Source organism: Pituophis catenifer, unplaced genomic scaffold (assembly GCF_029215685.1).
Source record: "Pituophis catenifer annectens isolate HBS135680 unplaced genomic scaffold, rPitCat1.0.hap2 SCAF_1, whole genome shotgun sequence".
In the NCBI taxonomy this organism is placed as follows: Eukaryota; Metazoa; Chordata; class Lepidosauria; order Squamata; family Colubridae; genus Pituophis; species Pituophis catenifer.
Genome location: NW_027256881.1, coordinates 171,989,665 through 172,003,301, shown reverse-complemented (window position 1 = coordinate 172,003,301; position 13,637 = coordinate 171,989,665). Strand labels below are relative to the sequence as shown.

The 13,637-nt window shown below is 40.1% G+C and overlaps 1 protein-coding gene across 1 annotated transcript in view; it reads right to left on the bottom strand.

Moving 5' to 3' along the window:
- ABCA12 (ATP binding cassette subfamily A member 12) overlaps window positions 1-13,637 on the bottom strand; it is a 326,573-nt gene that overhangs the window by 68,805 nt on the left and 244,131 nt on the right. The window contains exons 38-40 of the mRNA XM_070956774.1: window positions 8,046-8,173; window positions 2,381-2,468; window positions 1,098-1,203 (exon numbers count right to left, since the gene is read on the bottom strand). Coding sequence (XP_070812875.1) covers window positions 1,098-1,203; window positions 2,381-2,468; window positions 8,046-8,173 — 322 coding nt within the window. The remainder of the gene's footprint in view (window positions 1-1,097; window positions 1,204-2,380; window positions 2,469-8,045; window positions 8,174-13,637) is intronic.

Sequence of the window (13,637 nt, the reverse complement as noted above, 5' to 3'; positions counted from 1 at the left end):
ACTGTAACAAATTATCAAGTAGTAGAATTTATAGTCACCAATCCTGTAGAGTTCTGCTTCTAATCTGTCTCAAAATATATTGGTCCAGAGTTTCTTCCTCTTCTCGTCTGTGTTCGCCTCTTTGTCATTGTTTAAAGTTTGCTGTCAACTACTCCGCTCTCCTGATTGCCGCTGCTTTTGGAACGGAAATCCTGCCCAACACTTCGAAGTCTCGATATTACAGCTCCACCATTTGACAATCCAGCTTTACCACCTTTTAGGGATCTCTTCTCATACCGATCATGTTATGCTGTATTTCAATTTTCTCTTCCTGCTCTGCAGCTGTCATGGTTCTGAACCGGCCAAGATGGCCGATTTCTTTCCTGCTGGAGAAAGGGGTTTCTCCTCTCCGTTCAAGGCAATTGCCCTTCACCCAGAAGTCATCGGAATTTCCCCTTTATCTTGTCAGTCTATCCGGGATTGACTGTGCCCTTTTTAGGGCCTCCCGCCAGAAAATTTCGGGCTTCGGGAATAGAGCCCCATTCCCTCGCTCCACTCACCCTGTCGTCACCGCCAGAAGTCCTAAATCTTGGTTTCTATCCTAATTCTAATCTTAAAATTGCACTGGGGATTAAAATTAGGAAATGCAATGATAGGGTCTTGATTGTTACTACCTATTTTAAAAACAATAACATAATCATAGTTAACTTTTATCTGGACATTTCAAGATTTTCTGAGCAGTCTTTTTGTCAAAGCACATATATGCTATTGGCTACTTTAAATGGCTGATGGAAAAACAATCCCTTCAGAGAACCTTTCTGTTTCATATTTATTATATTCAGCATTCTTTATTAGTTGAGTATATTTAAGATTTTTTAAAAAAACAAAAATGCTCCATTGTAGGATTTTCATTTTAATGCAATGCCAACCAATTTGTATTTTATTCAATAACCTATACAGTAGCAGAATTCAGAAAGGAATAAATTATACCCTGGAAAGCCTAAAACTTGGAGGAACTATTCTGCAATTTTGCAGGTTCATTTTTAGAAGAGATGAACAGGTGGAAAACAAAAGCTTTCATCTTGAAATAGAAAACTATGTGGCAAGTGGATACCTACCATATCCAGAGGTGTTTCCATGTGGTAAGTAAGCATGGAGAATGAAGTTATTCAAGCTGTTAAGATAAGCTGGGAGGCTATGATATCCTTCTGGATTATACCAGACCTATATTTAAATTTCAGACACAAAAATAACAGGCAATATATATGTATTTGTAATTTTGTGAATAACTTTGTAACCAGTGAAGGTTAGAACTCAAGTGAACAATGAGACAGAATATACCTGCAAGCCCACTCCATAAAACAACATTAAGAATAATAAAGTAAAGTATTTGTTTGTTTGTTTGTTTGTTTATTCATGTCAAAGGGGATTTTGAAAAATTTCAGGCCTCTAGATTGTGAATCCTTGGAGAACTAATGTAAGAGAAGAGTAACTTTTCTAAGCTCAGTTAGTTAACTTCATGAGTTGTGTGATAATAGTTCCAATCCACAGTTCCATTGTTAGGATCTGTTTGTTTGTTTTTGTAGAAGCAAAATAAAATTTATATTGGCCAAAAAATATTTGCAAAATCAAAACAGTTTTTCTCAAAACTCAAAGAAGCAAGAAAGCAGGTCCTCAAAGTGCTAATCCAGTTTTAGTAGAACTAGAGCTTTTATCCATAGAACCTGAGGACAGAAAATGTATTTAAAAATAACTCTGCTGAGAAAGCTCAGATAAGAGTCACTGTCCAGTTCCACTAGAAGCAATTACTGTCAGATGAATTTTCTAGCCTTGACAGGCTTTCTCAGCACATTAGGAACTGACAAACAAAAGTTCCTTTACTAAATAAATGCTGATATGACCCAAAATTAGATATTCCTGCTACAGCAGCATATATGTTTCTTGAAAATTATGAGAACAATACTGTAGAAAGAAACAAAAACTGCAGTTGACACATTTGCTAGAATGGTCCCTCCCAATATGGACCATTATCTCCTAGACCACAGAGTTAAGGGAAACATTTTATGCATATGCTATACAGATGTAAAATATAATCTATTAATACAAAATTACAGGAGAGTTGATAAAATATAGTGACTGTGAATCTGAGTATGAATCATGAAATTGTTTGCATCTCATGCCTTTCAAGAACTTGACAAGTTGCCTTAAAAGAGCCCATTTCTCCAAGTCCCAATTTTTCTGTCTACAACACTTAAATAGTAATACTAATCTACCTGAGAAATCTACAATAAGATACATGTAAAATAGTGAATTTTAACAAGATATATTACATGTATACTAAATTTAAGAAATCAGTTATTGGTTTGATATATTTCATGACAACTAAATGCTTGTAGTTTACCTTTGTTACTGTTCTGTTAGCAGGTACTGGGCTTATATCAAATTGGAGATTACTAGTCAAAGGCAGCCCAAAACTCCAGCCACCATATCTAGATGTGGGAGGGGAAAAAAGAACATCTTAGAAAATAAAGTTCTTATGTTTTAGACATCTTAGATCTCACGTAATTAAATTCCATGGAAGTTATATAAGCCATAAAGTGTACATCACTTCTGACAGCTTGACATATTTGGGCAATGATTGATGGCACCATCACGTTTTCTTTCTTTAAGCATGATTTCTACATTCTTGGACTATCTGGATATGCTAATCTCATACATTCCATCCCCGTCCTATTCATATTGGAGGCACTTCTGGGTTGAAAGGATTAGCCCATGACATCACCATTGTCCAGTGGATGCCCATGGGGGTTTCTTCCATGACCTGTCAAAGAGGCTGGGGTGAGTGATGGGAGCTCACTCCACCACACAGCAGCACTTGGGTCTCAAACATAGGCTTGCTAACCTCCAACCCAGCATCCTAACCATGTGAGTCACCATGCTCCTAATACGCCCCATTAAGGACTTCTTGTACAGAGAAGAGAAAGAAAAGAAGTTGACAAGGGAGCTGCAGGCTCAGGATTCAAATATAAAAAAATCCAGGCAATTCTCAGGTCCTATGGAAATAAGTGTTCGGCTGTACCAACATGTTCTTTTCTCCATACTGAAAAAGCTACCAAGAACTGTATAATCTTAAGAGTTTAATTAAAATTAATGTATGTTTTCATTATTATCTTTCAAGATTTATGGACTAGAATTTAAAAAAAATAAAAAAATAATAATTTTAGAATCCTAATTTCTAATTGGTGCCTCCTGACTTTTAAAAATCAAAATTAAAGATTATGGCGACAAGAATAATCTAAGCAATCTAAATCCCTTTTGTTCAGTGAATTGGTGACTAAGAAATTATGAAAAAGTGTTAACCACCATAGGTAGGACCTGCTATCTCTTTCTCTCCCTTAACTGGTACCACAGAGGTGGTGATAACTAGAGGCATCAGGAGAGGTGGTGGGGATCTCAAAGGGACCACAATGAAATTAGTGTTACATTGTTGCAATACATGTTCTGCCCTTCTGCAGAGTCATCATGATATTGTATGTATGTGGGTTCTAAATTTTTTTACTACCGGTTCTGTGGGCGTGGCTTATTTTGTGGACGTGGCTTGATGGTCATGTGACAATTCTTTAGGATTTAGCAGAGGCACTGGACTACCAGGCTTTTAACTGCTTGCAGAGCTGTACCCGTGTACTCATTTGTTTTTGGAGTCACCGGTATACTCATTTGTTTTTGGAGGCACTGGTCTACCCATTTGTTTTTGCAGACACCGGTCTAGTCATTTGTTTTTGCAGGCACCGGTCTACCACCACACTACCTTTTAACACTGATCAGCTGTAGGGTGGCCCTTTGAAGCCCCGTGGCAAGAGATTGGGGGTGGGGCCAAATAAAACGTACCTGCCTCCCAGCTACGTTATAACATCCCTACCTGGGCTACTAGAGGCAGTAGCCGGGTTGGCGGTGGAGTTTCCCAGGCTCATGGTGCTGGGGAACTTTAACCTGCCGTCACTTGGCGAACCCTCAGATGTGGCTCAGGAGGTTTTTTGTTTTTTTTTTTAAATTTGATTTATATGCCGCCCTTCTCCGGAGACTCAGGGCAGCTTACAATGCACTTCCATGACAACCATGGACCTGACCCCCCAATAGGGGAGGGACACACGCTCAACTTGGTGTTTCTCTCGGGGCAGTGGAGACGTGATCTGGAATTAAGGGATATAGATGTTCCTCCTTTGTCGTGGTCAGATCATTTCCTGCTGAGGTTGGACTTTAGGACGCCACTCGCCCATCGCAGGGAGGCGGAGCCGATTAAGTGGTCCCGCCCCAGGTGCCTAATGGACCCTGCAGGGTTCCAGAAGGAGCTTGGGGAGATACCTGACTCCCTTGTCCACAGCCCGGCAGAGACCCTGGTTGTTGCCTGGAATAAGGCAGCGTCTGGGGCACTGGACCGGACTGTGCCTTTGCGACCTCTCAAGAGCAGTGGATCCAGGAAAGCTCCCTGGTTTACCAAGGAGCTCCGGGAGATGAAGCGCCAGAAGAGACATCTAAAGGACCAGTAAATTTGAATCTGATCGAACACTTTTAAGAGCCTTTATTAGGACTTATTTAGTGGCGATACGGTCAGCAAAATGTTCACATTTTTCCACACTTATTGCACCCGCTGATTCTCGCCCAGCCGCATTGTTTAGGGTGACTCGCTCTCTCCTTAATGTAGGGGGAGCGGAGGAGCCCTCACAGGGTAGAGCTGAGGAATTTGTGCAGTTTCTCTCGGATCAAGTCGCTCAGTTTCGGATGGACCTGGACTCTGATTGGGCAATTCCGACCAAGATGACCAGGGCAGGTCTTAGTCATATTGTGTGGGATGAGTTTGAGCCTGTGACTCCTGAGGAAGTGGACAAGGCTGTGGGTGCGATGAGTTCCTCCACTTGTTTGTTGGACCCGTGCCTCTCCTGGCTGGTTTTGGCCAGCAGGGAGGTGACACAAGGCTGGCTCCTGACTTTAGTTAACACATCCTTAAGGGAGGGGTCTTTTCCGCAACCATTAAAGGAAGCGGTTGTAAGGCCCCTCCTCAAGAAGCCTTCCTTGGACCCAGCAGAATTAAAGAACTTTCGTCCAGTCTCCAATTTACCCTTTGTGGGGAAGGTTGTAAAGAAAGTGGTGGAACTTCAGCTCCTATGGACATTGGATGAAACGGATTATCTGGACCCTTTTCAATCTGGCTTTAGACCTGGCTACAGCACGGAAACTGCTTTGGTCGCGCTGATGGACGATCTCTGGCGTGCCCGTTATGGGGGTCATTCCTCTATCGTGGTGTTACTTGACCTCTCAGCAGCTTTCGACACCATCGACCATGGTATCCTACTAGGCCGACTAAGGGAGTTGGGAGTGGGAGGCACCGTGTTACAGTGGTTCTCTTCTTATCTCTCTGGTTGGTCTCAGTCGGTGTTGATAGGAGGACAGAAGTTGACCCCTAGGCTCCTCGTTTGTGGGGTGCCTCAGGGCTTGGTCCTCTCTCCCCTTCTATTCAACATCTACATGAAACCGCTGGGGGAGATCATTCGACGATACAGGGTGGGATATCAGCAGTATGCCGATGATACCCAGCTGTATATCTCCACCCCGCATCATTTCAGTGAAGCAGTGGATGTGATGTGCCAGTTGTCAAGTGGTCATCCCAAGGCCTCAGCTCAGCGTTTCACCCGAGCACCAATGGGGGGGGCAGAGAGACTGAACGCCATGGTAGAGCAGTACCTGAGGTGCTACGTGAACTATCAGCGGACCTCCTGTCTTTCGCTGAGGTTGCGTATAATAATGCTGTTCACAGTAGCACGGGGCTAACCCTGTTTAAGGTAGTGAGCAGCATGGACTTTGTCCCAATGCCTGAGTACCCAAGGGAGCCTCCCTCCTCAGTCAGCTTGACTGATTAGATGGCGACACTGAAAGCAACCTAGGAGAATGTCAAGAAAGCGCTAGCTAAAGCAGCACAAACCTATAAGAAACAGGCAGACAAACACCGAGCTCCCCAAAGGCCATTTCAATTGGGGGAGAAAGTTTACCTCTCCACAAAATATTTGAGGTTAAAACTTCCTAGCAAGAAATTGGGACCAAAATTTATAGGACCATTCCCCATAGTAAAGATAATCAACCCAGTCACAGTGCAATTGAAGTTGCCCCGATTGCTAGGGAAGATACACCCGGTATTCCATAGTAGCCTCTTAAAACCCATGGTCGGATCGACCCTGAGGCCACTACCCCGTGAGCCCCCAGACCCTGTGGTCATAGGGGGCCAGACCCATTATGAGGTGCAGCAAATCCTCAATTCGAGGTGGCACAGGAGGCAACTCCAATATTTAATCAAGTGGAAGGGTTACCCCTTATCAGAGGCATCTTGGGTAAAGAGTCGAAACATCCAGGCTGATCGCCTTATAGCCAAATTTCATGCAGAAAATCCAAACAAGCCTGGTGGGGGGGTCACACCCCTAAACTCTGCATCTGTACTCAAATTGTTTTGCTTTGTGCAGGTCGCCCTTGGGAAGTAAGGGGAGCCGAATGTCAACTTGCAAAGCTTTCAAGTTGCCATGAGCAGGAGGGAGGGAGAACTGAAGTGAATTTCATACATTCTTTCTGACCGCAATCAGAAGGAGGGTGTTAGGTTTCACAGCCAGCCAAAGTGGTTAATTGGAGAATGTGATTTATGACATGGCCAGAGAGGAGGGGAGAGACAGGGTCATAGGGGAACGTAAATCTACATAGGATCAGTCCTAACTGCATCTGAGTATTGCCGGAATGTTGCTCCTAATAAATGAATATATTTCCTTTGAAGTTTGGATCATGGCTCATGAATTAATTAGGGCATCTTTCGGAAACTTGACACCAGTGCCTAGAGGCTATGAGAGTCTGGATGGGAATCAACAGGCTCAGACTTAACCCAGACAAGATCGAGTGGCTGTGGGTATTGCCTCCCAAGGACCATGTTGATTGTCCATCCTTAGCCCTGTGGGGGGGGGGGGAAGCTGTCCCCCTCAGAATGGGTTCACAATTTTGGTGTCCTCTTTGATCCACAGCTGAGATTAGAGCAACACCTGGCAGCTGTGGCTAAGGGGACCTTTGTACAGGTTCTCCTTGTTCACCAATTGCAACCCTACCTGGATCGGGAGGCTCTTCTCACAGTCACTCATGCCCTTGTCACCTCACGGTTGGATTATTGCAATGCACTCTACATGGGGCTACCCCTGAAAAGTGTTCGGAGACTACAGTTGGTCCAGAATGCAGCCGCTCGAGTGGTTGTGGGTGCACCTAGGTACTCCCACATTACCCCAATCCTCCGTGAGCTGCACTGGCTTCTTATCGATCTTCAGTCACAATTCAAGGTGTTGGTTATTACCTTTAAAGCCCTATATGGCTTAGGGCCAGGCTATCTTCGAGACCGTCTTCTACCGCATAGTTCCCAGCGACCGGTAAGATCCCACAGGGTTGGCCTCCTCCAGGTCTTGTCAGCTAAACAATGTCAGCTGGCAGGTCCGCGGAGGAGGGCCTTCTCTGTGGCTGCCCCGGCTCTCTGGAATTAGCTACCTCCTGAGGCCCAGACCGCTCCCACCCTACTGGCCTTCCGGAAAATGGTGAAAACCTGGCTTTTCTGGCAGGCTTGGGGCCGTTGATCTCGCCGCTGCGATCTTGCGAGATCCGGCCATGAGCGGTGTGTATGGGTTTTCTAATGTCTCTTATTATATATTGTTCATTTTGTCTTTGTTGTAAGCCACCCAGAGTCCTCGGAGAGTTGGGCAGCATAGAAATACGAATAATAAATAAATAAATACATACATAAAAAAGGTAAGAATAATGCGGGGGGGTGGGGGGCGGGGGGGCAGAACCGGTTCGGTGACATCATATCGTCACCGCAACCGGCTCGGCAGAACCGGGAGGAACCAGGAGGAACCCACCACTGATGTGTATGTGTGTGTTTGTGTATATATAAAACAGGATTTACATATCAGTGGTACAATGCTGCTTTGGCAATAACACTTTCTGTTAAAGTTAAATAGAGCTAGCAAGGGACAGCAATAAGATAAATAGAATACCTCTTTTGAATAAAATCTCTGGCAGTAACTAGAAGATAAGTTTCAACATCATGCCCAGTAAGGTTATATATTGTTCGGGAAGAGAATGTTCTCTTGTGAGGCGGTGAAAAGTTTAGCTTTGGACAAGTCTAGAAAGAAAAGGAATTTATGAACACAAAAGATTTTTACACTGGAAATTATATTATTTTGACAAACAATAAATATTAATATAAAATATTCTTTATGCAATATTATTTTAACAAATAAAATTTGAAGCAAATAAAAAAGGGAAAGGTTTTTAAATTAGAATTTTTAAAAAATAAAAAAAATAAAACCATGTATACAAACTAATTTTCAGGTGGGCAGATATACTTTCTATACTGTAAAGCAATTATTAACTACATTTATTTGTTAATCTACTAGTTCACCTTTGAAACAAATCTAAAATTTTAAAAAACCCTATAAGTACTATCTATATACATAATCTCAAGAACCATGGTGTTTCAAGCAAATAATTCTTTTTACTTTTCTGCACATTTGTTTTCCTTCCATGTGCAGTATGGCTAAAACTAACTTTAACTGTGCAACTGCAATCAAATGCACATAAAAGGCATCTCTGATCAAGATTAATGGCTCTGGCCATGTAGTTGTCTTAGCAGCAGCAGAGAAGTAAAAGCAGTTTGCTAGAATATTTTTTCAGCTTCTCAGTCTTGTCTATGACCCTGGGTTTTCTGATCCAGCTCTGCTTGAGATCAATCAAAGTCAGTGAGGAGCTAACACATTATAGTTAAAGCGGAAAGGCAATTCCACATTGCAACCTAAGATGATTGCTTGCCTCTCTACATGTTGTTTCCAATTCTTTTTAAAGTAAATGCCAGAACTTCCAGGCCAGATTGTATTGCAAGACTAGATTGGCCACTCTTTTGCTTCCTGCTCTTTTCAGAAGGGCAGAGAAGACAAAGCTCACTGATTGGCTCCTGCATGGACTGATCTATCCATGCCTGCTTTTTCTTCTTTTAGGGATTGTTTCCTCCTTCTTAGTCCCCAACTCCACCCTCAGAGGAGAATGACACTGTTTTAGTGTCAAACAGACTTCTCTTGGTTATTATTTTTCCCTTTATGGTTCCATTGTTGTGATGCTACAATGTAACAGTAATCAAACAATTAAGAACAGCTTGTTCTTTTATTCATATGTTCCTCTGTAGCTCAAAGAAAAATTGTAGAAAGGAAGAACTGATAATTTGCTTCTCTGAGCTTGATTATTTTCTTGCAGATATTTCATTACCCAACTAGGTAATATCATCATTCATATTTTCATTCATCTTTTCTTTTAACTTTCATTTTTCATTTTTACTTTTTCGGGACTGCTCTTTTAACCTTTACCTTTACTCCAACCTTTCTTCTTCTCCTCCCCTTCTCTTCCTTCCTCTTTCTCCTCCTACTTCCTTCGTTCTTCCTCTCCTTCTCTTTCCTACTTCCCTTTCTCTTCCCCCACTCCTTCCCTCCTTCTAACCTTCTCCTCTGTTCCTCTTTCCCCTCCCTTTTCTTCCTTTCCTTTTCCTTTTCCTTTTCCTTTTCCCCTCTCCTCTCCTCTCCTCTCCTCTCCTCTCCTCTCCCTTCCCCTCTTTCTACTCCTTCCCCTCTCTCCTGTTGTTTCCCTTTTCAGTTCAATCTAAAGTGGTATTTGAGCAGCCCCGATTTTCTAATTATCTTTATTCTCATTTCAATTTCTTATTCAATTATTATTTATTTTTATTTCATCATTTGCGTACATTTTTATAATATCTCACTTTTTTCCCTTTTACCCCCCCTCCCCTTTCTCCTTTTACATGATATCATCTGGGTATCTATTTTTCTAATTGTTTCCTCCCATCTATTCTCTATCTATTTTATCTCTATATCCTTATTCATATTTCTTTTCTAACCAATCATAAAATTTATCCCATGTCTTAAAATACATTGACTCCTCTTTATCTTCTATTCTCAGTGATAATCTATTCATTTCTGCACATTCTAAAGTTTTCTTTATAATTTCTCCTTCCAACGGGATTTTATCTGCTTTCCAGTGTTGTGCAAATACAATTCTAGCCGCTGTTATTATATAAATAATCAAATATGTATCTTCTTTACTATAATTCTCTGGTAAAATTCCCAATAAGAATATCTCTGGTTTTAACTCTATATGTTGCTGCAACATTCCCCCTAACCATGTTTGTATTTTCACCCAATATTGTTTTGCTTCTTTACACAACCACCACATATGAGTATGATCCCGGCAACTGGTGACATTTCCAACACTTAGCTGATTTATCTTTAAACATCTTAGCTAATCTTTCTGGTGGCATATGCCATCTATAAAACATCTTATACAAGTTTTCTTTATAGGTTGTTGCCATTGTTAATTTATAGTTTCTTTCCCAAAGTTGTTGCCATTTCTCCAATTCTATGGTGTATCCAAAATTCCTTGCCCATGCTACCATTGTTTCTTTTACTACTTCATCCTCTAGTCTAATATAATATAAATAATTATATAATTTCTTAATCATTTTCTCATCTGTTCCTGTCAATATTTCATCCAGTTTTGATTTCCCCAAGTTAAAGCCATATTATCTACGATCTGCTTCATATCTTGATTGTATTTGCAGTCTTGTATACCAATCTATCTCAATCCCTTGACTCTCTAGTTCTTGTTTTTGTTTCAGTTCTCCCCAATCTGTCAAAATGTCTTTATATCTAACAATATTCCCCATGTTCACAATATTTGGGTATGTCACCGCTTCTATTGTAGAAAGCCACATTAGAATATTCAAATAATGTTTTTCTTTCACTCTCTCCCACACTGATAACAAACCATTTCTTACATAATGTCTTTGGAAATATTCATGTAACCTTTGTTTCCCGTACCATAAAAAGGCATGCCAACCCAGTTGTAAATCATGACCCTCCAATGTCAATAGTCTTGTATTTCTTAATAAAACCCATTCTTTAATCCATGTTAACGCTGCCACTTGATAATACAATTCCCAATTCGGAAGGCCAAATCCACTTCTAATTCTTGCATCTTGTAGCATTTTTATGTTGATCCTTGCTCTCTTTCCTTGCCACACATATTTCCACGTTATTTTCTTCAACTCTTCAAAATATTTTTTCTCCAGTTTTATTGGTATAGTTTGAAATAAAAATAATATTTTTGGTAATACATTCAGTTTTATTAATGCTATTCTTCCCATTAGTGATAATTGCAAGTTTCTCCATTTCTCCAGGTCTGTTTCAATTTGTTTTTTTCGTTTATGATAATTGTCTTCCTTGAGCATTGCACATCTTGATGTCAGATAAATGCCCAAATATTTCACTTTCTTCACAATTTGGATGTCCAGTTTCTCCATCATCTCCTTCTTTTGCTTTTCTCTCATATTTTTAACTAGTATTTTTGTCTTATCTTTATTGATTTTCAGACCTACTACTTTCCCATATTTTTCTATTTGCTCTAATAGTTTTGGTGCTGTATCCATTGGGTCTTCCATGATAAACACCAAATCATCCACAAATGCTTGTAGTTTATATTCTTCTTTTTTGATTCTCATTCCTTTTATTTCCTTTTCCTGTCTCACTTTTCTATTTAAAATCTTTAATGTCAATATAAATAATAATGGAGATAAAAGGGCATCTTTGTCTTGTTCCTTTTCTAATATCTATTTTCTTTGTCATTTCATCATTTACCATCACCTTTGCCGCTTGGTCTCTATATATAGTTTGGATCATATTTATAAATCTGTCTCCAAAATCCATCATTTTCAACTGTTTTATCATAAATTGCCAATTCACATTGTCAAACGCCTTTTGTGCATCTAAAAATAACAACGCTATTTGTTTCTCTGAGTGTAATTCATAATATTCTAATGTGTTTAATATAGTTTGCATATTATCTCTAATTTGTCTTTTTGGTAAGAAGCCATTTTGGTCCAAATGTATAAACTCATTTAATAATTTTTTAAATCCTTCAGCCATGATTGATGCAAAAATCTTACAATCCGCATTTAATAAAGATATCAGTCTATAATTCTTTATCTGTTGCAGATCTGCCTCTTCTTTTGGTATTAAAGTTATATATGCCTCCATCCATGAGTCAGGAATTTTAGCTTTAAGTAATAGTTCATTGAATACTTGCAGCATCACATTGCTTAGTACATCTTGTAGGGTTTTATATACCTCTATTGGTAGCCTTGGTAGTACAGTGGTCTTGGTAGTACAGTGGTCTAAGGCACCCTGTTATTAAGCTGGTTATTAAGACCAGCTGCCTGCAATTACTGCAGGTTCGAATCTCGCCAAGGCTCAAGGTTGACTCAGCCTTCCATCCTTTCTAAGGTAGGTAAATTGAGGACCCAGTTGTGGGAGCAATAAGCTGACTTTGTATAAATATACAAAAAGGATGAAGGCTATTGCTGAGCACATTGTAAGCCGCCCTGAGTCTCCGGAGAAGGGCGGCATATAAATCAAATTAAAAAAAAAATCCATCTGGGCCTGTTGTCTTCCCATTTTTCTGTCTTTTAATTCCCTCCATTAATTCCATCATAGATATTCTTTCTTCTAATAATTTTTTGAACTTTTCCAGGATTCTAGGCAGTTCCATTTTCTTCAAATATTGTTCTATCTCATCTTCTTCTATTATTTCTTGTTGATACAATCCCTTGTAGTATTTCTCAGTTATCCTCTTCTTTTCCTCACTTCTATAACGTATCTTTCCATCTTGATCTATTAATTGACTTATTAATTTCTTTTCTTTCTCTTTTTTCATTTTATATCCTAACCATCATCCTGGTTTATTTGCATTTTCAAATTCGCCAATTCTTCATTTTCCATTAAATTCATCTTATGTTTTTTCAAATCCAACAAGTTTTTAATCTTTTTGTTATGCGGTTTTTTTTCTAGTTCCATCTCTAATCTCTCATATTCTTCCTCTAAGTTCTTTTGCATTTGTCTGTTTTGTTTATTTCATTTTCCTAACTGTGAGAGGGATGTTAGGACTCCAAGATCCCTCTCACAGTTACTACTATTGAGCAAGGTACCACATATACTGTACCTGTGCATTTTGTTTTTCTTCCCTAAATGTAGAACCTTGCTTTTTTCACTGTTAAATTTCATTTTGTTAGATAGCGCCCAATGTTAAAGTCTGTCAAGATCCTTCTGTATCTGGAGCCTATCTTCTGGAGTGTTGGCTATTCCTGCCAGCTTGGTGTCATCTGCAAATTTGATGAGTTCCCCATCTATCCCCTCGTCCAAGTCATTGATGAAGATGTTGAAGATCACTGGGCCTAAAACAGAGCCCTGGGGTACTCCACTGCATACTTCCCTCCATGTAGATGCAGTTCCATTGAGGACTACACTTTGAGTGCGGTTAGTCAGCCAGTTACGAATCCCTCTGGTGGTGATGCTGTCCACATTTTTCTACTTTATCTAGTAGTAGGTTATGGTCTACTTTATCAAATGCTTTACTGAAGTCCAAGTAAATTATATTGACAGCATTCCTCTGGTCCACTAATTTTGTCACTTTGTCAAAGAATGCAATAAGATTAGTCTGGCATGATCTGTTTTTGACAAACCCATGTTGGCTTT